Source organism: Drosophila ficusphila, unplaced genomic scaffold (assembly GCF_018152265.1).
Source record: "Drosophila ficusphila isolate 14025-0441.05 unplaced genomic scaffold, ASM1815226v1 contig_412, whole genome shotgun sequence".
NCBI classification, from domain to species: Eukaryota; Metazoa; Arthropoda; class Insecta; order Diptera; family Drosophilidae; genus Drosophila; species Drosophila ficusphila.
Genome location: NW_025064326.1, coordinates 1,676,322 through 1,700,757, shown reverse-complemented (window position 1 = coordinate 1,700,757; position 24,436 = coordinate 1,676,322). Strand labels below are relative to the sequence as shown.

Sequence of the window (24,436 nt, the reverse complement as noted above, 5' to 3'; positions counted from 1 at the left end):
TGAGTTTTCCATGTGGATGTCAAGTCGGGAAAACTTTATCCTTGGCCAAATGCAATCTGCAAAAAGTGAGAAAATTTTAAGAAAAACTTCTGTGGCAACTCAAGGTGTAAGCTGAACGGGAGCTCCCAAGATTGACATTGACAGAGGCCCCGCTTTCCCCATTTTCCCCACATCTGCTGCCTCGAGGAAAAGTTATGTACTAACTAACGAGCTCAACGACAACACTCGAGTCGGCGAATGTCTTAATTAGAGGGAGAGGGAAAGTCGCGCGGGAAGGCTTCTGTGAGTACAGCAATTAAGGCGGCGGCAGTCAAGTGGGCGTGGATCTCGGCACTGCCAGAAACGGGGACCGATTTTTTAAGTATTTAATTAAACTAATGCAACTAAGCATTCTTTCTTATCGAATAAGGATTTTTAAGGAAGCCGACAAGGCAAAGTCCAAGAGCAATACAAAATATAAACTGACTTTAAATAAATATGATTTAAGTCAACGCTTCTTATCAATTCGACCAACTGCTGTCTGATCTCTTAGTCACTTCCCAGAATTTACTTTCACTTTTTCCTCCCGAAATTATAATGGAACACCGACTAGTTTAAATGTGCGAACTTAGCAAGTATATTTTATTTTTTATATAACACAAATCGATAAAGAACCAGACGCTCTATTAGTATTAACCCCTTTCATCTGCCTGGCAGATGAAGTTGAACTTGTGCTGGGAGCAAGACTTTATGTGCATTTCGCCAGTGGTTAGGGATAAACATTGCACTGAGTTATCTTCGTAGTCGAATGACTTGGGGTTACTCAAGTACATAAAAAGAATCGGCAAGCCGGAGGCCACCGAACGGAAGTCATATTTAATACCGTGATCGCAGGCGCCCAGCCAATAGTTTGTGTCCTCCTTCAGTTGGGCGCTGATGAGGCCCAGCTCGCGCGGTAAAAGGATGGAAGCCAAGTAGCCACCCATCTGACGGCAAGCCAATTCAGAAGCGTTCCAAGTCAGCTCCTTAGTGTTCTCGATGTAGAAGTACCTGTTGCCGATGATCTCGAACCCAGGTGGCACCCTCCGCCTGTTCAACTTTTCCACGGTTTCCTTCACTTTCCAAAGCTGGCTGTTCTTCTTCCCGAGGAACTGCAGAAAGTCTAACACCCGGGCCTCGATTTTGGCCTTCCTTTCCTTTCTGGACTCCTGGTAAGCCTGGAAGTCGGTCAGTGCAACCCTCAAGGCTTCCACCTGCACTCCCAACTGAATCCGTTCCGCTCGGGTGGCGTTCGCCCTGGTCTCCTTGCAGGTTTTCCACCGGCCCTGGTTGGCAGCCACGAAGTCCATCATCGTACTCATTTTGGAGAGGCAGTGTTCGGAGCAGTGGGACTCCAGGTCCTCGGACTCACTTCCCGAACAGAAAGCGATCCCCACAAGCAAAACGAAGAGCAGGGCGGCCAAAAACTTGAGCATTTTGTCCACTTAAAAGCACTAGGGAAGAATTGCTGGGCTCGCCGTATTTATACGAGGTCGTGAATCTTATCACTTCGAACGATTGCTTTTTGACCTCCTAATCACTTTCACTCCCCAAAATAATATTGACAGACCGGCCATGCGAAATTACGAATTTAGGGAGCACGCTTTATTTTTCGTGAAACCCAAAATGATAAAGAACCATCCACTTCTATGTATTAAGACTCATCACCTGCTTGGCAAATGAAGTTATACGAGTGCTTGGAGCAAGACTTCACGTACATATGACCAGCGGATAGGCAAAAACACTGCATTTGTGAGTCGTCTTCGGGGTGGGGCAAGTGACCACCAGAGTCCATAAAGGAAATCTCCTGGCCTGAGGCCACCGAAACGTATTGGTACCCCAAGGGATCGTAGTTTCCCAGCCAGTAGGTTGTGTTCTCCTTGACTTGGGCGCCAATCAGGGCCAGCTCCTCCCTGTTCTTGATGGAAGCCAAGTAGCCTCCCAGCTTACGGCACTCCATTTCAGAGGCGCTCCAAACCAACTCCTTGCTGTTCTCGATGTAAAAGAACCTGGTGCCGATTAGCTCGAACCATGGAGGTACGCTCATCCTATCCAATTTCGGCACGGTTTCCACTATCTTTGTGATCTCGCTGTCCATCGTCTCCAGCAAGCGCATCATCAACTCCATCTGGGCCTCTATCGTCTCCATCCATCCATCCTTGGACTCCTGGGAAGTCTGGATGCTGGTCACGGCTTCCTGCAAGACTTCAATCTGGCATCCTACCAGGCTCTTTGTGCCATTTGCCTCGATCGCCTTGCAGGAATTCCACCGATCCTGGTTGGCAGCCACAAAGTCCGTCACTAAACCCATTTTGGAGAGGCAGTGTGCGGAGCAGCGGGACTCCAGGTCCTCCGACTGGCCGATCCCAACGAGCAAAGCGAAGAGCAGAGTAGCAAAAAACCTGAGCATTTTCTATCTTTTGTCCACTTAAGAGTACTGGAATATATAGACTGTGATCGCCGTATTTATACGAGCCAGCGATTCTTATCAAGTCGTCTCAATTTGGTTTTGGCTCCGAGTACTTAAAATTTTTTAAAATGTTGACAATTTGATGAGTGATATTTTTTGTTTTATTTTATTTTTGAATAAATATTGTAAGTTATTTTCCAAACTTTTCTCCAAGTGCTGTAAAGTCGCCCGTAGCAATTACCATGCTTTGCCAGGGCCCAAAACATGACTGAAAGAGAGGGGCTTATCAGGGGGAAAGAGATGGGTAGATGGGGGGAGGGAGGGGTGAAAATGGGAGAGAGTTTCTAGAGCGAAGCCCCAAGCTTTAGACTCGGGTCCGAGCCATCTGTTGGATGTGCACATGCAAAATTTAATTACGACCAAAGGATGAGTGCTTAATTATACGCAAACATTTAAGTTTACTGCTTTTTTCGCAACTAGAGAGAGAGGAGAGGGGAGGAGGAGGGAGGGGATAAGGGGTAGGGGATAGGGGGTAGGGGATAGGGGGTGCTAAAAGGGGGGCCGTCTCCGCCCAAGTGTTTGCCTTCGTTGTTTTTGCTGCTGCTGTTTGAGCTTTTTCATCTCGTTTTTGCCGCTCGGACTTTTGCTTTTTTGGCTTGGAGCTTAATTAGGGGCTAGGGGGTAAATAGGAAAAAGGGGCGAAACGAGTGTCTGTATATGTGAGTGGGAGGAAAACAACTTGCTTTCCATAAGCCGGGTAAACTGTACAGATTTTTGACTATCTCGAGAGCTTTACTTTCCTTCTAATTCAAAAGGGCATTGTACAAATTATCTTATTTTTTTAGAAATCCAAAAACGAAACCAATTACCTCATCGAAAATTCTGTTTAAAGCGACCAAACGTTTTGCACCCAACTACTCAAAAAAGAAAAACAGGGAAAACGAGAAAGCCTCGGAAAAATCACGGCCAATTGTGGGTGAATAAGGGAAAGCCGAAAAACCTGACGAGCTTAGGAAAGTGGGGTGGGGGAAATTCGGAGGAAGGCAGAAAAATAAAAAGTGAAAAGTGAGGAGAATTAAAAGCGACAGTGGCCGCGACGTTTGTGGTCTTTTCTCCCGGCGGCTGTGGTCGCCATTCGCGAGGTCTGCCTGTCATTTTCCGGGCCCGATACCCCCTGAACCCCAACTCGATTAGCATATCCACAGATTTGTGATGGCCACGGAGCAGCCCCACCTGCAGTCGAAATTATCAAATTTTAGACACGTTTCCCCGGCGGCCCGCGGCCTAATGTAAATTTGAACGAATGGAAATTGAATTTTTTTCACTTATTCCGCGGCCAGCAAATAAGCTTCAGCTGAAGTTTATCATTCGCTGATTAAAAGCAATTATTTCTAATAAAAACAGTATGAATGTTAGGTTCTATAATTTTATTAATGGGGATTATGCGAGCCATAGGAATTCACCACTTCCACGAAACGCTGTCTCACTTATCAATTAAAACTTCCAAATTGCATTAAATGTTTTTTATTGTTCGGCTGGGTGTGAGTTTTTTATTCACACCCATTCGCCTTGACATGCGACTAAGCGCAGTATTTCATTCAATTAAAACGCTCGCAAAATGACAACTGGTGTTGATTATTATTCCCCAACCCCCGCTTACGCATACAAAATATTTAGGTTTATTAATAATAATGCAATTACGCATAAAAATGTTTTAATTTATTTCAATTAAGCGTTAATTAAAAGCCTGTGAGTTGTTTTTGTTTGCCTTGTGTGCTGTGCTGTGGTGTTTAATTTTGTTTTTTTGCCTCTGAATTGGCTTCGTTTAATGTGCGCGTGCAGCGAAATGCAAAGCAGTAATTCCCTGTGAATGGGTGCAGTGGCGTCAACGCGAGGGTGGACCGAAGAGTTGTTACATTTCTTGTTTCGCTTATTTGAAATATATATTTACATCATTTCACTTGTTTATTTTACAGCAACTGCGGCTTCCGCCCGGTGCTGAGTGAACAGAGCGCCGTGGCAGCAGCGGCGGCGGCAGCGGCGGCCCAGCGGACCGCCAACCACCCACCGCTCTTCCTGCCGCCCCACCTGGCCGCCCAGTTCACCCACCAGCCGCTCTTCCCGGGCCTAAAAGGTAAGTCTGAAACCCGTCACGCCAATCCATCAGTGGCAAAATCACTCCGAATCACTTCAATCAAATTAGCTGCAGTGCGCAGGTGATTATGTTCAGAGATTAATCAAACTCAAATCGATTCATAGACATAGAATTCATTAAAATTAAATAATGAATATTGTTCATAAACGTAATGTGTGCAAGTATATACTGCCCAGATTTCATTTGCCTGCAGAAACCATTTATAAATCTAATTTATGCCAAGGAAATGCAAAGCCTTTAATATTGAAGTGAAACTTCTTTAGGCGCGTTATGGATTTTCGGGGACGGAGTAAAACCGATTCATGACCGTCACGAAAATTACCGTCACGAAAATTACCGTCACGAAAAAGCGAGGATCCCCATCCCTTTCTAACCGCTGACGAACGATGTCTCTATCCTCCTCTATCCTTTCTCGCTCTCAGCGCGCTCGCACAAAGTTGCAGTTGAAAAAGGGGTGAGAGGTGTGAATGTCAAAAGGAATTCAAATCGAACAGGTTGCATACAGATATTAATTGGCACCATAATTTCTATCCATTTTATTTGACCTAGAAATGAAAACACATATCAATATGTATTTGTCTTCTTCTTCTTCTCAATCGGTTTGTTAACTTTTGAGAGTCGCCAGCACATTTCCAGACCTCTAAAATAAGCGTCTAAAATGGCTTTTATTCGGTTTCCTACAGAATTTCAATTTTAAAAATGAGTAGTGATGAGATAGAGGAAATGAAATGATAAGAGAGAGAGGAATACTAGAAGTTTCACTTCTGTCGTGCGTAGGCTGGACACACCCCTTTTTTTTATTAGTAGGAATTTGTTAATAAAGAAATGCCTAAGTCCTATTAATTTAACAAAGTATTTCAGTAAAAATGACTTAAATAGGAATTAAATTTAAATAATATTTATTTTGAACCTAAATGCTGATTTTTATTGGACTATTTTGCAGGTGTGTCGCCCTTCCAGAGCCTCTGCTCCTGCTGCTCCCTGAAACCGCCGCCGCCGCCAGGATCTTCGGTGGTGGCGCCCCTGAGCATTCCGGTGAGCAGCAGCTCGGCGGCCAGTTCGCCGGAGTCGCCCAAGTCCTCCGGCCAGGGGTCCGGCCACGATCCGCGCTCCAACTCGGTGGCCGAGCTGCGGCGGAAGGCGCAGGAGCACTCGGCGGCCCTGCTGCAGTCGCTCCACGCGGCGGCTGCTGCCGGATTGGCCTTTCCAGGACTCCACCTGCCACCCCTCTCCTTCGCCCACCACCCGGCCTTGGGGCAGCATGTGGTGAACCACAACAACAACAACACGATGCGGATGAAGCACGAGGCGCAGGACATGACCATGAACGGCCTGGGTCCGGGATCAGGATCAGGATCGGGATCAGGGGGAGGAGGAGCGATGCCAGGAGGCAGTTTGGATCTGGCCGAGTCGGCAGGGGCATATCAACACCAACAGCACGCCACCCTGTCGCCCCCAACCACGCCTACACAGCCGTCGTCGGGGGGCGTGGCAGCGGCTGAAGGCTCGCCAGGCTCAGGATCGGGATCAGGAGCAGTCGCAGGATCCAGTTCTTTGAACGGCAACGCCTTGCTCACCAAGATGGAGTAATTGGGATGTGACCACGAACACAAAACTTCAGATTGTGCAATTCTAATTTCGTATTAAGGGTCTAAATGGGTATTTAGTTTCCCAGATTTCCAATATTTGTACTAAAGTCTAAAACCTGTTAAATTAAATACCCAAACTGGATTGTCTTTAACAATAAGCAGTGAAAACCTTTAAAAATTAAATACTAGTCTAAGTATAATCGAGTAAGAACACAGAAAAGCAAAGAAAAAATCAACAGAATATAGCAGTACAGCACTTTCAAAACATATATATTAGAATACGGTTAGTTGTTGTTGGTTCCGGCAGATAGAGATATAGACGTACCCACTACCTAATCAGCAACAGGCGAAGACCATTCCCATGATTAACAATATCAACTAAAAGCAAATGCATATGAACAACATATACAAGTAATAACACAGTATATATACAGTATAGGAACCCCTACAGTACATAGAGATAGCTAAGGAATCGGACGTATATAGCCTAGCCTAATCACACTGAGTCGGTCGCCAATTACAGTAAGGCCAACATCAATTAAAACTTAACGAGTTAATAAAGAAAACAATAAAGATGATCACATTAGGATAACAAAACCGAGGGTTTAACTTTATTTATGGAACGACTATCGAGTGGGTGACTGATATTCAGACCTTGCAGGTCTTCTCGCACTGGGCTTGGTCGTCGAACAGGTTGTTATTTCCGTGGCAGCCGGAGTAGCTGAACTCGATGCACTTGTTCGTGTCCCGGCGATAAGTCCACTTTCTCAGCTGGGCTCGGCAGTTTCCTAACTTTCCGAACTCCTCGCCACAGATTGCTGCAAGTTTGGAAAAGAATAATGATTTTTAATTTCCTATAAAAGGTTTTAAGGGAATTTAACCATTTTTTGTGCTTGCTACTTGTCGGATCTTTAGTCAAATCAGCAACTTCTCGGAAGTACTTACGATTTTTAAGCTGAGCCATTGCTGTGGCCAAAATGCAGAAGAGCAGGGCGAAAACGGCAAAGTATTTCATACTGAATGATTTTTTGGGGTTACTGAGATCTCGACCGCGACTGGCGAAACTAAACTGTGGAGCGATCGGAGATGCTGGTGCGTTTTATAGGCCCAAACCGGATCGCTTATCAGTCGGCGAGGGTCAAGCGCGATTTCCGTTTGAGTTATAGAGCAATCGAGAAAAAAACAACAAACCTTGATTTTGAGTAAAGTTTATTTTGCGTTTTGCAAAACAAGATTGCCGGCTGTTTGTGTTTGGGGCTAAAGATGCTTGTTTAGGCGTTGGGTTTTGCCCGCGATGGGAACTCGTTTCGGCGGTCGGCTAGTCCTTGCAGGCCCTCTCGCACTCGTCCCTCGAGGAGAACTGGTTGGCGTTTCCACCACAACCGCCGAAGACGAACTCCGAGCAGGCGTTCTTGGAGGCGTCGTAGGTCCAGGCCGGCATGAAGGCCATGCAGGCTGCCCCGTCCTGGGGCATCCCCACCATCGAGTGCGGCTGCCGACAGCTCTCTAGCGGAAGGATCAGCATATGGTATGGGTTTCCGCCTAGAATAAGTCCCAGAGCTACTCACCCGGCTTGGCCAGCACTCCAGGAGCACTCCCGCAGAGGCTCAGCAGCAGCGCAACTCCCAGATACTGCCAGATCATCTTGAACGCAACTTAGACTCCACCACTCTGGTGGCACGGACATGGCCACGTCCCCGCTTTATAGGGATGCACATATAGCGGCCGACGGGGAATGGCTTTCGCTTATCTAGCGGGTCAATGGAGCCGAGAAGTACATAGAAAGTCGCCAGATAGCAGGAACCATTTATTGCTCTACTAAGTCTGTGGCTCGTAAAAGAAATACTGTAATGCCAGACTGGGTTACTAATGTGTTTCTATCAACAGAAACTGTAAAGTGTTCAAAACCGTCCGGAAATCGAACTCAGACTCCATGAAGTAATCAATAAGGCGAAAAGCACAAATGCCGAGATTAGGAACTTCATGGTGAAGCGATTTTCAGAGACTTTAGTTGGCGAAGGAAAGAGTAAACTGAAACTTATGTCATTAACGTGGTATACATATACATATTTGCTACGCTTCAGACTTAAAATTATTAAGTCACAGGAAGACAGTAAAAATTGATTAGATTTGGATTTGTCTCACATTATCGTAAGACTCTCTTTATTTTACTGTCTTCACAATTCTCCTTCGAGTTGAATCGATTGTCATTGCCTCCGCAGCCTCCGTAAATGAATTTGATGCACTCGTTGTTGCCGGAATCGCAGGAGATTCTGCCATCGCCATTTCGGGAGTTGGGTAGACCACAGATCTCTAGATATTATATAGCGACTACTTAGTCTTGTCATCTATTGAAAGGTCTTTTATTCGGCATAGTGCATTTCCGTATAAGTTTCGAATTGGGTTCCGGATCATTACTCCTTGCACTTCTGCTCGCAGGACTCCCTGAGGCGGAATCGGTTGTCGTTGCCTCCACATCCTCCGTAGACCCAGCCCTTGCAGGAGTTGCTATCGGCATGGTAGCTGAACGAGGGTTTGGAGGCGAGGCAATATTTACGGCCGATACCATCAGCATATGGGGGCAGTCCGCAGACAGCTGTGGGGAAAAATGCGATTAGAACAGTTCTCAGGTTCCACAGGACCTTCACTCACGATCCTTGAGGCCAAGGGCAATTTCCAGCAGGGCGAACAGCACACAGACAGTGGCAATGAACTTCATTCTGATTTCGGTTGGTAGGACAATCCTTCGCAGCTCTCGTTCAGCGACTAAGGACAATCGAAACCGTAGCTCTAGGTTATATATTATACGCCCGATCCGGAGCGAATCGGCTGGGATCTTATCGATATGCTCATCGACTTTCGGTTCATTAACAAGTGCCCGTGAAACTGGCAAATTATTGTTAGATCAAGTATCGAATATAGGGTAGATCTAGTTAGAAGTCTTTGAATGGCTTGGTTCTTCATAACTAATGAACTGTGAAAGGTGTATATATTTCATTATATTATGTTATGTTCTATTTTGAAAATAGTTCGTTTAATTTCACAGTCACTTTAAATTGATCACTAACTTGGGAGACAGGCCTCCTCGCAAGTCTGTCGGAAGCCCTAGCGATTGCCACAACTGTGAAGTCTGATAGAATAGATTCTAGAACAGATAGAATTTCGGAATCTCTATTTAGGGAAGACAAAAGTAAACTGATTTACGTAATTTCAGATTGTTACGCTTCAGACTTAAAACTATTAAATCAAAGGCAGACAGTACAAATTGATTAGATTTGGATTTGTCTCACATTATCGGTAGACTTGCTTTATTTTATTGCAAACACTTGTCTTCACAATTCTCCTTCGAGTTGAATCGATTGTCATTGCCTCCGCAGCCTCCGTAAATGAATTTGATGCACTCATTGTTTGCGGAATCGTAAGACCAACTGGGGATGTAAGCCTCGCAGGAGATTCTCCCATCGCCATTTCGGGAGTGGGGAAGACCACAGAACTCTAAGTAGTTTTCAAACAAAGTGGCCAAGCTGTCAAAGGTATTAGAAGTAAACATGTTTGTATAAATACCATTTTTTAGAGCGGTAGAAATTGCCATTAAGGCGGCAAGCACAAAAACCAAGATCAGCAGCTTCATGATTAAAAATATTTGAGGGCCCCAAGCTAGCTCAAAGTAAACTGAAACTGAGACGCACAGAGTCGTTAAATATATAGCAATAATCGAGAACTTTCAGCTAATCACTGAAGCTTTTTAAACATTGTGATTATTCGACAAACAAATCAAGCTCAAATACGGTTGGGAAATCTCCACAAAAACTCGCGCCGATTTATGTAAATATTTTCGTCGGAGTGTTTACTTTCCTCTGCTTCCCAGAACCCACTTTGTTTACCAGCCACCTGAGCGGGAAAGTCCCTCGCATTAGTGTGTACTACTCATTATAATCAATGTACATTATATTGCAATATGAAGCGAACAATGGGCCCGACCACTAAAGCGTGTCAACAAGTGTTGCAATTCCTCGGGAGGGGGCAAATGGGAAGTAACCCTCATTAATTACAAAAATCATGACGACACAACTTTTCGAAATTGTTCTTATACGTTCTGGGGCGATAATTTTAATCGAAATGTTGGGGGCACATACAATTTGTTTCCACTCAAAAAGCTGACTTTGGTAATATTAAGTAGCCATGTTATCTATTGAAAGGTCTTTTATTCAGCATAGTTCATTTCCGTATCATTTTCGTGTTGAGTTCCGGGACATTACTCCTTACACTTCTGCTCGCAGGACTCCTGGCTGGGGAATCGGTTGTCGTTTCCTCCACATCCTCCATAGACGAAGGACTGGCAGGAGTTGCTAGCGGCATCGAAGCTGAAGGAGGGCATGAAGGCGGCGCACTTGATGAGTCCGTTGCCATCGGATTTCGGGGGCAGTCCGCAGACAGCTGTGGGGAAAATTGCGATTATAACAGTTCTCAGGTTCCACAGGACCTTCACTCACGATCCTTGAGGCCGAAGGCGATTCCCAGCAGGGCGAACAGCACACAGACAGCGGCAATGAACTTCATTCTGATTTCGGTTGGTAGGATAATCTTTCGCAGCTCTCGATTTGCGACTAATGACAATCGAAGCCCAAGCGCTAGGTTATATACTCTACGCCCGATCCGGAGGGGAAACTACAAATCGGCGGGGATCTTATCGACGTGCTCATGAACTTACGGTTCATTAACAATTGCTCGTGAATCTGGTAAGTAAACAGACAACACTCAGAGTGCTTTGAGCTTGTGTTAGAAATTATGCCGGCTCCCAAACAAACCTATTTACTTAGCTCCACATAGAGCAAATTAAATCAAGCTTTGGCTGGTGAGTCAAATGTGAGATTGATTGTCCGATTTTATTTCGTACTCATGCTACCACTGAAAGTCAAAGTGCTTATTTTATGGAAAAAGAAACAATAGGTTTTTCGAAAGAAAAGCCAAGCTATTGTCAAAACCTGGAAAATCCATGGTGTAGTTGATGTAGATGTCACATCCATTTAAACGATTTCAATTCAAATAATGGGTAAGCATAGTAGACAACATATTTCTCTTAAAAACCATGTAAATTTATTCAAACAACAATATTTCTATGAGTTGCGTACTGAAAATGAGCTGATGATGACACATAAGCCTATGAACTGCGCAGTAGAAAGCAGAGTAGCCTAGGCACTCGTGCTCGTTTCGGTGGAGATTTCGCTGATCTGCTCGGTGGTGGAGTCCGGGACTGCGGACTTTCCCAGGCAGGCCTGCTCGCACAGGTCCTTGGTCTCGAAGTTGTTCTTGTTGCCGGCACAGCCCCCGTAGACGAACTCCTCGCAGGACTGGGTGTCCACGTTGTAGGCGAATCGGTAGAAGAGGGCGAAGCAGCGACCGGTCTCCTTGGGCTGGTGGCAGTCCTCCGGGACCTTCAGGTCGCCATCCGGCTGGGGCTTCGGCACACTGGGGTCCTCCGCCTTCTCCACCACGACGTCCGAGGGAGCTCCGAGCACTCCGGCTGCCAAGAGCAGCACCGCGATCAGGGCGAAGCTGAAGCTATATCTGTAGCACATTTCGATTCCGGCGAGTGGATGCGAGTGATTCAAGCTCCGCCGCGTATTGAAGCTTAAATACCGTCCGTCCGCAGTGATTCACTCACGTAGACACTCGGGCTTTTGCCCACGGTCTTGCTCTTTTTGTGTACCTATTTATCGGAGCGGGAGCGTGATTGAGTTTGTCCAACTGATTCGACGTCGCAGGTAAATCACGCCGGAGCTTCGCTGACGTCTACATTACCCACATCACCGGCCCCTGACAGCCCTCAAAAGCTATGGCATATAGCAGCTGGCCAGCCTTCGGCTGCAGTTCAACGCACCGGCCGAATTGTCATAATGCCGGCCATAAAGTCATATTCCGACTTGCTTCCTGATCGCATCGATAGTTTTGGGCAACCCCATCACGTTCGAAAGTTGGAGGGGGAATCTCAGCTAATTCCCTAATAGCCGTAAAAATTGCTAATTAAACTGTTAATGTTCATGTTAATGTTGTTATTTTGTGGTTACAGGAAATGATACACCAACCACTACTCAGTCGTGTAATTTCCATGTGGAGTTGCTTCAAATATACACATCACATACATTTGTAAAATAATCATACTCTAATTTTAAAATGATGTTCGTTTGAAGATTTAATAATCAAGCGGTTTTCACCAGGGTGCTAAATTGTGAATCCAATTGGGTATAAATAATTTTTGGAATAAACGATCCTAAAATGATCAAGTATTGAATAGTAGATCTAGTTAGAAGTCTTTGAGTGGCCTCCTCGCAAGTCTGTCGGAAGCCCAGAGATTGTCACAACTGTAAAGTCTGAAAGAATAGATTTTAATGGTATGATGAATTTTAGAATCTCTAATTAAGAAAGACAAAAGTAAACTGATTTACGTTATTTCCAAAGGTAGACAGAACAAATTGATTAGATTTGGATTTGTTCTAATGATAATATGAGACTCACTTTATTTTATCGCAAACACTTGTCTTCACAATTCTCCTTCGAGTTAAATCGATTGTCATTGCCTCCGCAGCAGTTGTTGCCAGAATCGTAGGACCAACTGGGTATGTAAGCCTCCCAGGAGATTCCCCATCACCATTTCGGGAGTGGAGTAAACCACAGATCTCTAAATAATATATAGCGACTGAGTAGTCATGTTATCTATTGAAAGGTCTTTTATTTGGCATAATTCATTTCCGAATAATTTGGGTTCCGGATCATTTGCGTTCCGGATCATTACTCCTTGCACTTCTGCTCGCAGTACTCCTTGAACATGAATCGGTTGTCGTTGCCTCCACATCCTCCGTAGATGAAGCGCTGGCAGGAGTTGCTATCGGCATGGTAGCTGAAGGAGGGAATGTAGGCCTTGCAAACGATACCATAGCGACCATCAGCATTTGGGGGCAGTCCGCAGACAGCTGTGGGGAAAATTGCGATTAGAACAGTTCTCAGGTTCCACAAGACCTTCACTCACGATCCTTGAGGCCGAAGGCGATTCCCAGCAGGGCGAACAGCACACAGACAGCGGCAATGAACTTCATTCTGATTTCGGTTGGTAGGATAACCCTTCGCAGCTTTCGTGCAGCGTCTAAGGACAATCGAAACCCTAGCTCTAGGTTATATATTCTACGCCCGATCCGGAGCGAATCGGCTGAGACCTTATCGATATGCTCATTATCATTAATAACTTATGGTTATTAACAAGTGCTCGTGAAACTGGCAAATTATTGTAAGAATAAACGATCTTAAAATGTTCAAGTATTAAATACAGGGTAGATCTAGTTAGAAATCTTTGAGTGGCGCAGTTCTTCATAACATACGATATGTAAAAGGTGTATATATTTTATTGTTTTATTTAGAAAAGAGTTCGTTTAATTTCGCAGTCACTTTAAATTGATCACTACTTTGGGAGACAGGCCTCCTCGCAAGTCTGCCGGAAGCCCCAGCGATTGTCGTTGCCCCTACATCCGCCGTATTTGAAGGTCTCGCAGGTTTTTTTTCTCCTTGTTGTAGTAGAACCGTTCCAGATTCATGCGGCATGGACCCACTTCCAAGGGCTGCAGACACTTCGGATCTGTAACATAAGCTCAGTTTAAACAGGAGGGATAAAGTTGATCTAACTTAAAACTAAGAGCAAGCTAAATGTGCTTATAATATTCATTTCCACCACACTTAGAATAAAATCATTTAAATTTACGGACCTGGTTCCGATCTCCGTGGCTTAACTGTGGCTGCGGCTGTGGCAATCGCAGGCTTATTTCCTGCCGGGTTTCCTGGCTGCACCTGGACCACGTTCTTGGGTTTGATGTTGTTATTACCATCGGGCGTGGCCACGGCCTGCGTAAGTTGCATAAGACTGAGCAACAAAAAGGCCCCGAGGCAGAGAAACTGGGTCATCCGCAGTAGCATTTTGATTGTGGGACCTGATTACTGAGCGCTGAACGTCAATAGCAAAGACTGTGACTGTGACTGTGAACTGAACTGAGCCGAATGTTCTATATTCTGGTTCTGAACGCTGATTTTGAGCCGACAAGCGGCGCTCAAATTAAGTCATTGCTCGCTCTCTGCCCAACCAAGTGTGAGTTTAAGCTCACATTGCGTATACGTGATTAATTATCTGATTTTCACGAGTCATATAAATTCTTGTGGAAGAGAGTGTAAGAGCGGGGGCAAATGAAAGTGGAATCAAACTAAATAGGAAGACTGAGGGAATTGGAATGGAAGAACTTATAAATAATGAATTTTGAACATTTTGTATTACACTGTATTCCTTTCTTTTCAACTATTTTTTTTTTGTGTTAGGTCGAAAATTCGCTGTTTATAAGTTGGTTTAATTAGAATGAGTAAACTTTAATTTTTTTATCGATAACAATTACACTTGCACGTGCAATACTCTTTTTTGTAAAAACGTTGCCTACTCCTTTGCTATTTTTCACTGAGGAACTAATAAATATCTTTTCAGGCAAGTAATTCATAGGCAGATTAAAAATTTGTATTATAAAGAACTAACAAAATTTTCAAGCATCAAGTTTTTTAAAGTAGCGAAATGTGTTGCGGACTAATTTAATTTGTTTTACAAATTACACAGAAATTATATATACGTATTCAATGAGCGATATTGTTTTGTTCGCTTCAGTTCATCGGGCGGTTCTGATTTAGTTGTATATATTTCAAAAAATGAATTCAAAAGTCATCGTTCTGATTATTGCAATGTCTGGTTTGGTGCAATGCTCGAAAGACGGTGAGTTTTCAACAAATCAATAAGCCCGATGACCGAGGTGTGGATTGTTCCTAGCTGTATGCAGTCTGGAGCCCTTCGTCCCAGGACCTTGCGTTGAACTCACCATCCTTTATTCCTATATAAACGACCGAAACGACTGCATATTCTGGCAGGGCTGCCCGCTAGATGGTAATAATTTCATCAGCAAAGATGAATGCGAAGCTCGGTGTAAGGACTAGACCTCTGCTATATAACACGAGATGAAAGATTTAATGCAGAAAACCCCTTCCTCACGTGGGTTAAACTGAATTAAATCACATAATATGAATCGAATTATGTTTCAGATTTGTTTTGAATTGGGAATAAACTAAGAAATAGAGTTCACTTCTTTTTTATTACTAGATGTTCAACTCCTCCAAGACGTTCTACTTTTCCGTGTAGAATGAATTAAAAACCGTACCAAAGTTGTTCATTTCATTAGCGACAGTTATTCCATTTGCTCTTTTTGCTCATAGGCGGAATGCTTAGTTATTTCCAATAAGCCGAACAAAATAGACTTATTCTAATCATATGAGGGAGATTTAACGTACACTTTTCTATTCAGCATATTCAGCGAGTATATGTTTAGCCCCTCTTCAAAATAAGCCATAAGCTGAGAACAATTTGCATAATAAATGCGAGTGCCAGGACCAGGGCTAATACGGCCAAGGCAGATATTATAACTATGGCCAGTATGGCACTTTGAGGAGCTCATTAAAGTTGCATTGTGGGCTGACAGGATGGGAAAGGCTGAAACATTGGGCAAGGGCGGTAATTAGAGCCACATTAGGCCAACTGATGGACAAGACAAGATGGTCGACAGCAGAAGCTGAAACGATGCCAGGTGTTAATACGCAGTGCAAATTGAATTATCGCTCGGCGATGATAACGATGATGATGTAACCATAATTCCGATGTCCAGGAACTCGAGGAGCTTGGGGCTGCCAAACTGGCGTGCTATTTATTCATTAGCTCCCGCACACATGAGAGGGTCGAACGTTTCGGGCCCGATTGAGTGGCCAACACGTCGGGTGTGTGGGGCGACAATTCAGTTAACTGTTTAATTTGCTTAAAATAATTGAGCGCCAGACGTTAATTGTCCCTCGCTCTCAGCTGCGTTTAATTACCAAACTAGTGACATTTCAATCGAGTTAGAAGTGCAGGAAGAGTGGAGAAAGTCCAAACGACATCTGTTACTTGGCCAAATTAATTATGGAAGAAGCTTGAATTGCTTAAAACATATCAAGGGATCAAAACCGTACTATCTTAAACGAGTAAATATAATAAGTGTTAATTAATTTGTTAATTTTTTATACAGAAATCTTCCTTATATCAGAGGTATTCTTGTGGATTGCCTAATAAGTTGAAAGCGAAACTTGAATTGAAATTGAAACCTCGTTTCTGTTGTCAATATACACACACACACACACACCGAGGTACTTGACTTTTAAGTATTGGCTGAGCCGTGTTGTTGTTGCTGCCATATTGATATGCGGAACATGTTTTTTGTTGCCTTCTGCCAAGTGCTTTTACGTCATCGAACGAGTGTAGAGTATGCGATGGGGAGGTTCGTTTCTCCCAGTTAGCAGGGCGATGAATAGTTATACAGTTTGATGGCTACAAACTTGATTTTTTTATGCCAGTATAATAAATTTTGAATTCTTGGATTGAAATTTTCTTTAAATCTATCTGAAGCATAGGTAATTCCCATGTTGGTTTGGCCTGAGCATTTGCCATTAAACTGCTAACTTGGTCAATGTTGAATATTGGCAAAAAGGAAATAAAAACAGGTATGAGCATTTGAAGGCGTTTGTAAACACAGAAATCAATGCTGAGGGAGCCCGGTTCAGTGAGTTGTTGGCCCAAGAACGTGACGGTTGGGTATCGGTGGATGACTTAGCGGATTGCCCCCGGATGACAAAATGCCGGCTCCATGGCAGTGGCTCCTCCTCGGACTCCTCCTGCTGACTCCCCTCCAAACAGAGGCGGCCTCCAAGAGGGGTATTCCTTAGATGGAGCTCTTTCGATCGTGCCTCAAACTAATCAGTGGTCTTCATATTTAGTTAAAGCGTGCCTCCAACCGATGGTCAGTGGTCGGTGCTTCGGAAATGTGGAGAGCTTTGCCTACAACCCCATCAAGCGCCACTGCGAACCCTTCATCTACGGCGGGTGTGGGGGTAATGACAACCGATTCAGCAACAAGGCCGAGTGCGAGTTCAACTGCCGTGATATCTGAAGGTGTCTGTCCAAATGCCAAGACCAAACTCAAGCCAACGAGCGCAAAGCAACAATGCCTTAACATTAACTGATAATTTATCCTATTCTATTTCAGTTACAATTAAAATATCTTCCAGTGAAGTGACAAGTGTTTTTTAGATAATGTTACATGATTTACGAATTCAAAGCACTTTGCATGCAGTCCGATTACTTTACGCCGAGTGAAACACATAAAAGAACGAAGGTTTTTGCTTGTATTTTATGTTTTCAATGCGACGTTTCATTGGCCTTTGCTTGGTTCCGCCGCTTTATGTGTCGCATGTTGTTGCAGATCTTGTCGCAGTCTTCCAGGCTGCCGAAGAGCCTCTTGTTGCTGCAGCCCTTGTACTGGCAACGTTGCGTCTCCGGGTCGTAGTAGATGCCCACTGTGGTGGGCACACACAGTCCATTCGTGGTGGGCTGCACCTGGCAGAGATCCCCTGGAAACGAAAGCGAGCGTTAATGGAAAATCAAAAATTTGAGAGCTATCTTTAGCGTTAAAGAAAGGTATTTCCATCTAGAAGTACGTAATAATGGGCTTGTTCTGTAATACTAGATACCACAGATAGGAGCTTTATGTATTTTCCACTGATCTTTGTGTACTTACGCACTCGTGCCTCCGCAGGCATCTGCTGATCCAGGATCATGGCCAAAATCACACAGAGCCAAACGGTGATTCTCAGCTGACTGTGGGGGTTCATTGTAGAAATACTTCGACAGTGCTATAGGGGTAGTGGTTCCTCTGGGCTTTCGTGGATCAGTCCTCGCCAACCGTCGCTCCAGTTAGTCAGCTCTGTATTGCAGCTCGGCTTTGCTCCCTGGCACCGATGATGTCAATCTGGTTCAGGACAAACACAAATGCGCAGCAGCTGCTCGTCGCCATATATAGGAGGCTGTACGGAATGTGTCCGATTCCACCGCGATCGAAAGCCTCTAGTATATAGACGATCGGCCGATCCGTCAGCTTTGCTGAGTTATGTGTTCTTTATTCTTACACTCGTCGCTCTGCAAAGTTCATCCAGAGTGCAGGCAGCCGAAAAAGTCTTTGTTGCACTTGTTTTCAGCTCGCTGTGCAGATAGGGAATCTCTGGGCCCTAATGCTCGGCTTTGTGGACTTTGTCTGCGCAGTTTCGAGAATTTTTGATGGGAGAAAGAAACGGATTTGGATCCCCACACACTTGGTCGCTGACTAAACGTCGAGTGGCAAACTCGACTTGAAACCTCGAACAAAAGGCATCGAAGGCACATATTTGTAATCGGGCTGCCTCCGCGAGCCGCTCTGCTCTTGATTCGGATTCGCATTTTGCTGAGAGAATCCACACCGAGGAAAATTCCAACTGCTTGTGGGATTTATTTTTCCAAACAAAATTTGTTCACTAACGTTTTGAAAATAAAATTCGCTGGGCTGTTCCATAATTACCCATACGAAAAACAATGTTTCTATTCTCTGCATGTAGCAATTGATAAGACTTTGATCATCGAATTCTCACCCAACGGCAGATAATGCTCAGCCTGGGGATGTGAAATAGTGATCGTATGGGGGTTGTCTCTTCTCCCATTCCGGCTTAATCCGGCGAGTGCCTGTTGCAGAAGGCCAAGACAAGAAAAGGGAGATGCACGCCTGATAAGGCCACCGTGACGTATACGCAACGAACAGCGAATGCTCTGAGAAAAAGTCTAGCATAATCGATCTAAGCAATTGCTTCAGGGGAACTTAGTTAGGTGAAGGTACTGAACTCAGTCAGACGGATTTTGAAAGCCAACTTATCTCTGAATAAATTTTAAAATTATAACTGCTCAGCGATGTAACTAACCTATAAGATATTTCTTTTTATAGAGCATCACCAGATTATGCCAAGAAGCTTTAATTGCCGACTAGACACTTATAGTTTTTTCGCACGTTTCAGATGTGCGACAGCGAAAAACAATTACGTCACAGGTCAACGGGTCGGATGATTGACTTTTAGCCGAGATTAGGCACTTCGACGCAACTTGTTTGCCGCTTGATTTGATGAGAGCTTGCCGAAACAAATTCATTGATTCACTCGAACATTTGTTTACGCATTTATTAGTGTTATTCGTTCAAATAAAAGTCATGAGAACGCCGGAATCCATGAATACAGGTGGAAACGCAGTCCTGCATGCTGCCGAAACTCTGGCCAGGAACCACGTGGCAGCCGCCGATCTGGTACAATTTGCAGTCCATATCCGCGGGATCGAAGTAGTGTCCCTCAATATCGATGGCACAAACGCCCTCGGAACGGGGAGGCGGCTTTCGGCAAATACCTAACGATGAATTACAAACGGTCATTGTGTTAAATAATAAACTCCTTTGACGAAGGGCACTCCCATAACAGTGCTACCCCACTCGGTGGCTACTCACTGGGTAATGTGAATCGGGCTTCTGAGCCCTGGTGGTGGATCAGCATCAGCACCACCAACACCAACGGGAGCGAAAGCACCACCGACGCGGGATTAAGTCGAGACATATCGACGGGCGACGGGCAACTGAGTGAGTGAGCGAACACTTCCCGAACTCAACCCACCGCGATAAGGAAGCGGAGCAAACTAAAATCGTGGTGGCATTCACTTACGAAAATAACAAAACATTAATCAAAAGGCTTGCGCTTACAAGCCTCCCCGAAAATCCAAGATACATAATTAGGTTATTAAACTCAATTTTTTAATTTGAAAAAGCAAGTTTTAAGACGAGGAAGTGGAGTCAACAACATTTAATAGATTACTCAATAAAACACTAACACGGCAATAGGTTTTTAGTTTTACTTTTTTGTTTAATAAATAATTTTGTTGACTTAAAATTGTACAAAATCTATGAAGGTTGTCTAGAGCAGTTCGTGTATGTGAACATCCTTGCGGACAGCATTGTTGAATCCTTCCTTATAGCGGTACCAAATGGGGCTCTTCACAATAGCATCGGTTTTGGCTTTCAGAAATAATTCTAGTTATACAAGATAATAAATCGAAAGGGTCCGATTGACTTACCTTCCGCTGCTGAACTGGTTGAAGACGATTTGTGGGTTACTCGACCGAAGAAGTCCTTCGTGAGCTGAAAAAACATAATAAATTAATAAATATCGCAAATATTACATATTGTATTTCTGTCATAACTGTAGGGAACCATAAAAGAACTATAAAGAAATTCGTCTGAATAAAGAAGATAAGCAGGCAAATACCCCAGAATACCCCCATAAAGTTGAGAACAAAGTAGCTTGCACAGTCGCTTCCGTTTAAGATGGGCAATAAATGTTCGTTTGCGCTGATCCCACATTACGAGTCCAATGACAATACCGTGGAATCCCCTTATGGGTTATTAGCTTTTCAGGGATTTGCCACGAGAAAAAGAGCTTCGGCAAGAACAGCAGAGGAAACGCACTTCGGGATGAGGAAAATAAACGCAGGTTGGACCGCAGCATATGCGCATTTCGGTGAGAAGCAAAAATTTGCAAGTAAATTGCTGCTAAGTAAATGCAAGGCATGCAAATCCTCGTAGATTCACCTGCTGTTTGGGAGCACTGCGCATATTAGGCGCCGAAATTGGCTTCGGCTTCAGTGTTTGCAAATGGTTGGGCAGCTGAGATGCAGCTCCCGGGGTTTTCTTCTTCGCAGCGGCAGTTGAGGGTTCCCCACCCTTGGGGGCAGCCCGCCGTATCCTTTCCAGGTCCACCTCGCGGGCTATCAGCTGGCGACTGAAGTAGGGAAGCGTGAGTCCAGAGAAGCCTGTAAGTATGTGAAGAGGAAATTGCTTTAATTTGGTTTGGCATACCGAGCAGAGGACTCACCTGGAAAGGCACTGAGTGCATCCAGATCCGGTTCCGTCTGGAAGACATAGTGTCCTTCCTGGGACTTCACCTGAACGAAAGTCAGACCGAGATCGACCATCACCTCGATGGTGTGGCGCAGATCCTGCTGCTCCCTGAAATTAATTAATTAATGGCAGGAATATTTTGAGTTGATCCAAATTCACCCACTTTAAGGACAGCAACTGCACCGCCACGGAACGCAGCTGCGGCGAGAGAATCCTCTTCAGGAGCGGCACCGTATCGAGCAGCAGAGTCCTGCCCTGACCCACGCCCAAAGCCTGGGTGGTGACACCTTTGCTCAGGGCCTGGAAGATGTTCCGCTGGTTGGTGCTCTTCTGCTGGAGCTGCAAGGATCGAAAGGGGTTGAACCTCGGGTAAACACTGCGAAATCTATGCAGGAGCCTCATTAATCTTGTGATTGCATTTGAGGCACATAATGGACAAGAAATTACATGGCTTGATTGTGTTGATTATGCACTTTCCACAGGGCCTGGCCGGGGATGTTTGCCCTGGCTAATGACGCCTGCATAAATCATGAGCCTGCCTCAAAGAAGCAGCCTCTGCCTCTCTGTGATGAAAAGAAATAATGTGGCCCGGGGCCATCACCTCATCTCATCTCAACCCATCGCCATAGCGATGAGTTTCTTTTTCCAGCTCACCTCAAAGCCACGCGTGGGAAATGCAATTTTCGGCCAGGCCAGTGTGGCAAACAGCAAGTGCCAGACGACGAAGCCGTACTGCAGGTACGGGTACACACTGTAGTTCTGCTGTCTGCTGATCTGATGCTGCACCGTATCCGTGAAGCAGAACCATTTGAGCGCCTCGCACACGCCCGTGAAGTTCGGATCGGGCATCTTCTGTTGCAGGTAGTTCTCATAGACACCTTGGGTAAGTCTGCAAAATAAAAATTCAATTTAACTAAGGGGCATACCATTATATATACAATGGCATACCTTTCGAAATCACCACTGGAATGGACAGCATCCAGAACATTGCGAACTCGTGTGCTAACAGACGTATTGGTCATTGTGACTTGGGCGGGCTCGTCGTTTTTGTTCGCGTCTGCCTGGAGAGTTTTCCGGGGACGTTGTATCTGGGAAAATACAATACAAATTACAATTCAAATATAAACAAGTAATAAATATAAAAAATCCCTACTCGGAAAATGGCATCCCAAACTGCGAAAAGACCTTGGTGTCTGTCCTTCTGTCCTAGATTATTATTGAGCACATCTTGCAGAGTAAGACTGTGTTTTTGGGCACTAAAAGCAAACAAATATTAAATTCATAATTTTCAACAAGTGTTCATTAATCCTCACTTAAAGAACTGCATGGATGATATACAACTCCTCACATCATTGCCAGATTTCTCAGCCAAAGCTATCAGTGAACCAAAGTCCGTTTTCAGCTCCTCTCTGTGGGCAATCTTAACTAATCTGAAAGTAAAAAACTATAGAATAACAATCATTGCAGGTAAATATTTATACACACCTTTCCGCTAGACGCGCAGCATCGATGGGTGGAAAAGTGACCACAAAAGCAACTTGCCTCAATGGACGCAGGGCGGGATCATAGACATCATTGCAAATACAGATGATGGGTCGCTTTAGAACATTGTGTTCAGCTTTGGCGCCCTTGGCTTTCACTTTGCTGTATACGCCATCGCTTATAAATTTCACCAGGTATTCGATTGATTGTCGAGGTGCGCCATCGATTTCATCTGAAGAGATTATAAATTATTATACATATTATTGTGTTGAGGGGTTTTCCCACCTAAAATTATGCAATTGGGCCGTTTGTCTGCATTCAGCACCGATGACATTTGGGTGCCGTTCTCCAGAGCCAGCTTGAAGGCCTCTGGACTGCGATCGTCGGAGGCGTTGATCTCTCGGACGTTATAGCCAGCATGGCGGGCGATTGTGTGGGCCAGTGTGGTTTTCCCCAGACCTGGAGGACCGCATAGCAAGGCCACCTTTTGCATGGGCCTGCCCATGGCATCCACATTCGTGTTGAGGGCTTGGCGAGACTTGCGCTGCCGCCAGCCGCCGTTGGACTCGAACTTTCCAGTGCGCTTGTTGAAGCTGTTCAGCTGGTTGTTAGCTCCTCCCCCACCACTTTCACTCGCTGCTGCCTCCTGTTCCTGCTTGCTGTGGAAGGCCTTGCCAAAGACCACTTTGTCCCACATCTTCAGCCAGTAGAGAAGACTCCTGTTGGTCATTTCGTCGGAGAGCAGGTCGATGTACTTCCTCGGCTTGTATTTGTCGACCCACAGGCGGCCTGGTTCCGCATCGGAGGGTACGAGGGTTACATCTGCCTCGGATTCGGCTGTTGCGCGACTTAAGACCTTCAGGAAATATGGCATTAATAACTGGAACTAAGGTCAATCGCGATACTCACTATTTCGCCAGCTTCCTGCCATATTTTCTCTTTGGCTTCGCCCAAGAGACTGCCCACAACTTCGCCCCTGGCGCTGATCATGTCCAATTGGCGTCGTTCGCAGTCCTCGGAGTGGAATCGAACATAGATCCGTTCAAGGTCACTTCTCTGAATTGCCAAGAAGGGCCAGTTGGGAATATCGTACGAGAGGTTCCTCATCTTGAAGTCGTGCAGGGCCTTCAGGCGACTAACATCATCCTTCCGCAGCGTTTTGCTGGACTCCCGCATTTTCCGCCGCAGCTCCAGGATCTTGTCGATGGCTTCATGGTCGCGCTGTTCCTCGGTTCGAGCTTTCTTTACCATGGGATCCTCGTAGGACTCGTGAAAGAGATCGTCGATGTCCCCGAAGAGATCTCGTTCCAAACGCCGCTTATTGGCGTTTTTGAGGCCGACTTCTTGAAGCTGGTTAGCAGCTTCGTTAGGCTTTTCCTGCGCGAATCCCCTGCTCGTTAGTTGCGTGTTCTCCAGTTCCTGAATGGCAGGCATTCGCTGGAAGGGCGTGGAGCAGCCCCTGCCCGCCGAAGGGCCTTTTGGAGTCCCAAAGAGTCGGCGATTGACATGGCCTCCACCTGAAGTTCCGTCATCCCCCTCCAATTGACTGGCTCCAAAGGTAATCTGCGACAGTTGTGGTGATCCCAGCGTGGAGTTTCCCAAATGGGAAATATCCTTTAAGGCCGCCGGAGCCCTGTTTTCCTTTTGTTTTTCCGCCGCTTGTTTCGAGGTGCAGGGTGCATCGATAAGCTCGTCCGGCAGGTCCTCCAGCAGGTCCAATTCTTCTTGGTACTGCAGCTCGAACTCCTCGTTTTCATCGGGATACTGATCCATCCTGGTTTTCGTCGAATATCAGGGTAAATGTAAACAAGTGATTCCCTGAAACTCTCTGCGAAATTCCCGCCAAAAAAGCAAACAGAAACAGCTGATAAATAGAGTTGCCACCCAG

The 24,436-nt window shown here is 45.2% G+C and overlaps 14 protein-coding genes and 1 long non-coding RNA gene across 17 annotated transcripts in view; 4 read left to right on the top strand and 11 right to left on the bottom strand.

Moving 5' to 3' along the window:
* Positions 1-6,649, top strand: part of LOC108092526 (homeobox protein aristaless) — a 30,938-nt gene extending 24,289 nt beyond the window's left edge. Inside the window, 2 exon segments of the mRNA XM_017192149.2 lie at positions 4,405-4,562; positions 5,527-6,649. Coding sequence (XP_017047638.2) covers positions 4,405-4,562; positions 5,527-6,173 — 805 coding nt within the window. The 3' untranslated portion in view covers positions 6,174-6,649.
* Positions 6,650-6,750: 101 nt separating this feature from the next.
* LOC108092529 (chymotrypsin inhibitor SCI-II) lies at positions 6,751-7,252 on the bottom strand. The gene is made up of 2 exons (XM_017192152.1): positions 7,118-7,252; positions 6,751-6,990 (listed from the first exon to the last, which is right to left on the bottom strand). Exons 1-2 carry the CDS (start codon positions 7,185-7,187, stop codon positions 6,821-6,823), a joined length of 240 nt encoding a protein of 79 aa, XP_017047641.1. The 5' UTR covers positions 7,188-7,252; the 3' UTR covers positions 6,751-6,820.
* Positions 7,253-7,364: 112 nt separating this feature from the next.
* Positions 7,365-8,177, bottom strand: LOC108092528 (male accessory gland serine protease inhibitor). Its single transcript, XM_017192151.1, has 2 exons — positions 7,741-8,177; positions 7,365-7,678 (listed from the first exon to the last, which is right to left on the bottom strand). The coding sequence occupies exons 1-2, from the start codon at positions 7,814-7,816 to the stop codon at positions 7,491-7,493; spliced, it is 264 nt and encodes an 87-aa protein (XP_017047640.1). The 5' UTR covers positions 7,817-8,177; the 3' UTR covers positions 7,365-7,490.
* A 330-nt stretch (positions 8,178-8,507) lies between these two features.
* On the bottom strand, positions 8,508-9,317 carry LOC108092476 (kunitz-type serine protease inhibitor-like). The gene is made up of 2 exons (XM_017192068.2): positions 8,825-9,317; positions 8,508-8,768 (listed from the first exon to the last, which is right to left on the bottom strand). The coding sequence occupies exons 1-2, from the start codon at positions 8,889-8,891 to the stop codon at positions 8,587-8,589; spliced, it is 249 nt and encodes an 82-aa protein (XP_017047557.1). The 5' UTR covers positions 8,892-9,317; the 3' UTR covers positions 8,508-8,586.
* A 124-nt stretch (positions 9,318-9,441) lies between these two features.
* LOC108092477 (male accessory gland serine protease inhibitor-like) lies at positions 9,442-9,868 on the bottom strand. Its single transcript, XM_017192069.1, has 2 exons — positions 9,737-9,868; positions 9,442-9,667 (listed from the first exon to the last, which is right to left on the bottom strand). Exons 1-2 carry the CDS (start codon positions 9,801-9,803, stop codon positions 9,486-9,488), a joined length of 249 nt encoding a protein of 82 aa, XP_017047558.1. The 5' UTR covers positions 9,804-9,868; the 3' UTR covers positions 9,442-9,485.
* A 492-nt stretch (positions 9,869-10,360) lies between these two features.
* Positions 10,361-10,798, bottom strand: LOC108092475 (male accessory gland serine protease inhibitor-like). Its single transcript, XM_017192066.2, has 2 exons — positions 10,666-10,798; positions 10,361-10,609 (listed from the first exon to the last, which is right to left on the bottom strand). The coding sequence occupies exons 1-2, from the start codon at positions 10,730-10,732 to the stop codon at positions 10,428-10,430; spliced, it is 249 nt and encodes an 82-aa protein (XP_017047555.1). The 5' UTR covers positions 10,733-10,798; the 3' UTR covers positions 10,361-10,427.
* Positions 10,799-11,246: 448 nt separating this feature from the next.
* Positions 11,247-12,173, bottom strand: LOC108092468 (kunitz-type serine protease inhibitor bitisilin-2). Its single transcript, XM_017192057.2, has one exon. The coding sequence runs from the start codon at positions 11,749-11,751 to the stop codon at positions 11,365-11,367; it is 387 nt and encodes a 128-aa protein (XP_017047546.1). The 5' UTR covers positions 11,752-12,173; the 3' UTR covers positions 11,247-11,364.
* Positions 12,174-12,877: 704 nt separating this feature from the next.
* On the bottom strand, positions 12,878-13,333 carry LOC108092474 (male accessory gland serine protease inhibitor-like). The gene is made up of 2 exons (XM_017192065.2): positions 13,200-13,333; positions 12,878-13,143 (listed from the first exon to the last, which is right to left on the bottom strand). Exons 1-2 carry the CDS (start codon positions 13,264-13,266, stop codon positions 12,962-12,964), a joined length of 249 nt encoding a protein of 82 aa, XP_017047554.1. The 5' UTR covers positions 13,267-13,333; the 3' UTR covers positions 12,878-12,961.
* LOC108092479 lies at positions 13,329-13,921 on the top strand. Its single transcript, XR_001771435.2, has 2 exons — positions 13,329-13,550; positions 13,609-13,921. It is a non-coding gene; the product is annotated as an uncharacterized LOC108092479 (long non-coding RNA).
* On the bottom strand, positions 13,552-14,697 carry LOC108092469 (kunitz/BPTI-like toxin). Its single transcript, XM_017192059.2, is given in 3 exon segments — positions 13,552-13,724; positions 13,726-13,799; positions 13,927-14,697. Coding segments are annotated over 3 exon segments (381 nt in total). The 5' UTR covers positions 14,135-14,697; the 3' UTR covers positions 13,552-13,625.
* Positions 14,698-14,801: 104 nt separating this feature from the next.
* LOC108092478 (kunitz-type serine protease inhibitor As-fr-19) lies at positions 14,802-15,324 on the top strand. The gene is made up of 2 exons (XM_017192070.2): positions 14,802-14,966; positions 15,021-15,324. Exons 1-2 carry the CDS (start codon positions 14,903-14,905, stop codon positions 15,182-15,184), a joined length of 228 nt encoding a protein of 75 aa, XP_017047559.1. The 5' UTR covers positions 14,802-14,902; the 3' UTR covers positions 15,185-15,324.
* A 650-nt stretch (positions 15,325-15,974) lies between these two features.
* On the top strand, positions 15,975-17,342 carry LOC108092472 (protease inhibitor). Of its 3 annotated transcripts, none has more exons than XM_017192064.1 (3): positions 15,975-16,242; positions 16,303-16,985; positions 17,048-17,342. In XM_017192064.1, the coding sequence occupies exons 2-3, from the start codon at positions 16,907-16,909 to the stop codon at positions 17,218-17,220; spliced, it is 252 nt and encodes an 83-aa protein (XP_017047553.1). In that variant the 5' UTR covers positions 15,975-16,242; positions 16,303-16,906; the 3' UTR covers positions 17,221-17,342. The 3 variants fall into 3 exon arrangements, with proteins under 3 accessions (XP_017047553.1, XP_017047551.1, XP_017047552.1); XM_017192062.1 differs by having other exon boundaries at positions 15,975-16,258; positions 16,321-16,985; XM_017192063.1 differs by having other exon boundaries at positions 15,975-16,985.
* Positions 17,343-17,438: 96 nt separating this feature from the next.
* Positions 17,439-18,455, bottom strand: LOC108092471. The gene is made up of 2 exons (XM_017192061.2): positions 17,848-18,455; positions 17,439-17,680 (listed from the first exon to the last, which is right to left on the bottom strand). The coding sequence occupies exons 1-2, from the start codon at positions 17,939-17,941 to the stop codon at positions 17,469-17,471; spliced, it is 306 nt and encodes a 101-aa protein (XP_017047550.1). The 5' UTR covers positions 17,942-18,455; the 3' UTR covers positions 17,439-17,468.
* An 825-nt stretch (positions 18,456-19,280) lies between these two features.
* Positions 19,281-19,756, bottom strand: LOC108092470 (kunitz-type serine protease inhibitor vestiginin-5). The gene is made up of 2 exons (XM_017192060.2): positions 19,624-19,756; positions 19,281-19,526 (listed from the first exon to the last, which is right to left on the bottom strand). Exons 1-2 carry the CDS (start codon positions 19,727-19,729, stop codon positions 19,315-19,317), a joined length of 318 nt encoding a protein of 105 aa, XP_017047549.1. The 5' UTR covers positions 19,730-19,756; the 3' UTR covers positions 19,281-19,314.
* Positions 19,757-20,018: 262 nt separating this feature from the next.
* On the bottom strand, positions 20,019-24,386 carry LOC108092576 (chromosome transmission fidelity protein 18 homolog). Its single transcript, XM_017192220.1, has 12 exons — positions 23,458-24,386; positions 22,834-23,404; positions 22,552-22,780; positions 22,380-22,496; positions 22,220-22,322; positions 22,015-22,154; positions 21,721-21,955; positions 21,230-21,405; positions 21,041-21,174; positions 20,758-20,978; positions 20,244-20,307; positions 20,019-20,184 (listed from the first exon to the last, which is right to left on the bottom strand). The coding sequence occupies exons 1-12, from the start codon at positions 24,319-24,321 to the stop codon at positions 20,084-20,086; spliced, it is 2,955 nt and encodes a 984-aa protein (XP_017047709.1). The 5' UTR covers positions 24,322-24,386; the 3' UTR covers positions 20,019-20,083.
* Positions 24,387-24,436: the final 50 nt, after the last annotated feature.

Coding starts and splice junctions, on each gene's coding strand:
- LOC108092529 (XM_017192152.1), bottom strand. CDS start 7,187: ATGAAATACTTTGCCGTTTTCGCCCTGCTCTTCTGCATTTTGGCCACA. Junction 6,991..7,117: donor AATGGCTCAGCTTAAAAATC/GTAAGTACTTCC, acceptor CCAAACTTGCAG/CAATCTGTGGCGAGGAGTTC.
- LOC108092528 (XM_017192151.1), bottom strand. CDS start 7,816: ATGATCTGGCAGTATCTGGGAGTTGCGCTGCTGCTGAGCCTCTGCGGG. Junction 7,679..7,740: donor TGGAGTGCTGGCCAAGCCGG/GTGAGTAGCTCT, acceptor TCCTTCCGCTAG/AGAGCTGTCGGCAGCCGCAC.
- LOC108092476 (XM_017192068.2), bottom strand. CDS start 8,891: ATGAAGTTCATTGCCACTGTCTGTGTGCTGTTCGCCCTGCTGGAAATT. Junction 8,769..8,824: donor TGCCCTTGGCCTCAAGGATC/GTGAGTGAAGGT, acceptor TTTTCCCCACAG/CTGTCTGCGGACTGCCCCCA.
- LOC108092477 (XM_017192069.1), bottom strand. CDS start 9,803: ATGAAGCTGCTGATCTTGGTTTTTGTGCTTGCCGCCTTAATGGCAATT. Junction 9,668..9,736: donor TTCTACCGCTCTAAAAAATG/GTATTTATACAA, acceptor AAAACTACTTAG/AGTTCTGTGGTCTTCCCCAC.
- LOC108092475 (XM_017192066.2), bottom strand. CDS start 10,732: ATGAAGTTCATTGCCGCTGTCTGTGTGCTGTTCGCCCTGCTGGGAATC. Junction 10,610..10,665: donor CGCCTTCGGCCTCAAGGATC/GTGAGTGAAGGT, acceptor TTTTCCCCACAG/CTGTCTGCGGACTGCCCCCG.
- LOC108092468 (XM_017192057.2), bottom strand. CDS start 11,751: ATGTGCTACAGATATAGCTTCAGCTTCGCCCTGATCGCGGTGCTGCTC.
- LOC108092474 (XM_017192065.2), bottom strand. CDS start 13,266: ATGAAGTTCATTGCCGCTGTCTGTGTGCTGTTCGCCCTGCTGGGAATC. Junction 13,144..13,199: donor CGCCTTCGGCCTCAAGGATC/GTGAGTGAAGGT, acceptor TTTTCCCCACAG/CTGTCTGCGGACTGCCCCCA.
- LOC108092478 (XM_017192070.2), top strand. CDS start 14,903: ATGAATTCAAAAGTCATCGTTCTGATTATTGCAATGTCTGGTTTGGTG. Junction 14,967..15,020: donor GGTGCAATGCTCGAAAGACG/GTGAGTTTTCAA, acceptor GATTGTTCCTAG/CTGTATGCAGTCTGGAGCCC.
- LOC108092472 (XM_017192064.1), top strand. CDS start 16,907: ATGCCGGCTCCATGGCAGTGGCTCCTCCTCGGACTCCTCCTGCTGACT. Junction 16,986..17,047: donor AGAGGCGGCCTCCAAGAGGG/GTATTCCTTAGA, acceptor CTTCATATTTAG/TTAAAGCGTGCCTCCAACCG.
- LOC108092471 (XM_017192061.2), bottom strand. CDS start 17,941: ATGAACCCCCACAGTCAGCTGAGAATCACCGTTTGGCTCTGTGTGATT. Junction 17,681..17,847: donor GCCTGCGGAGGCACGAGTGC/GTAAGTACACAA, acceptor TTTCGTTTCCAG/GGGATCTCTGCCAGGTGCAG.
- LOC108092470 (XM_017192060.2), bottom strand. CDS start 19,729: ATGTCTCGACTTAATCCCGCGTCGGTGGTGCTTTCGCTCCCGTTGGTG. Junction 19,527..19,623: donor AGCCCGATTCACATTACCCA/GTGAGTAGCCAC, acceptor ATTCATCGTTAG/GTATTTGCCGAAAGCCGCCT.
- LOC108092576 (XM_017192220.1), bottom strand. CDS start 24,321: ATGGATCAGTATCCCGATGAAAACGAGGAGTTCGAGCTGCAGTACCAA. Junction 22,497..22,551: donor GCTGCGCGTCTAGCGGAAAG/GTGTGTATAAAT, acceptor TTTTACTTTCAG/ATTAGTTAAGATTGCCCACA. Junction 20,185..20,243: donor AACCAGTTCAGCAGCGGAAG/GTAAGTCAATCG, acceptor TATTTCTGAAAG/CCAAAACCGATGCTATTGTG.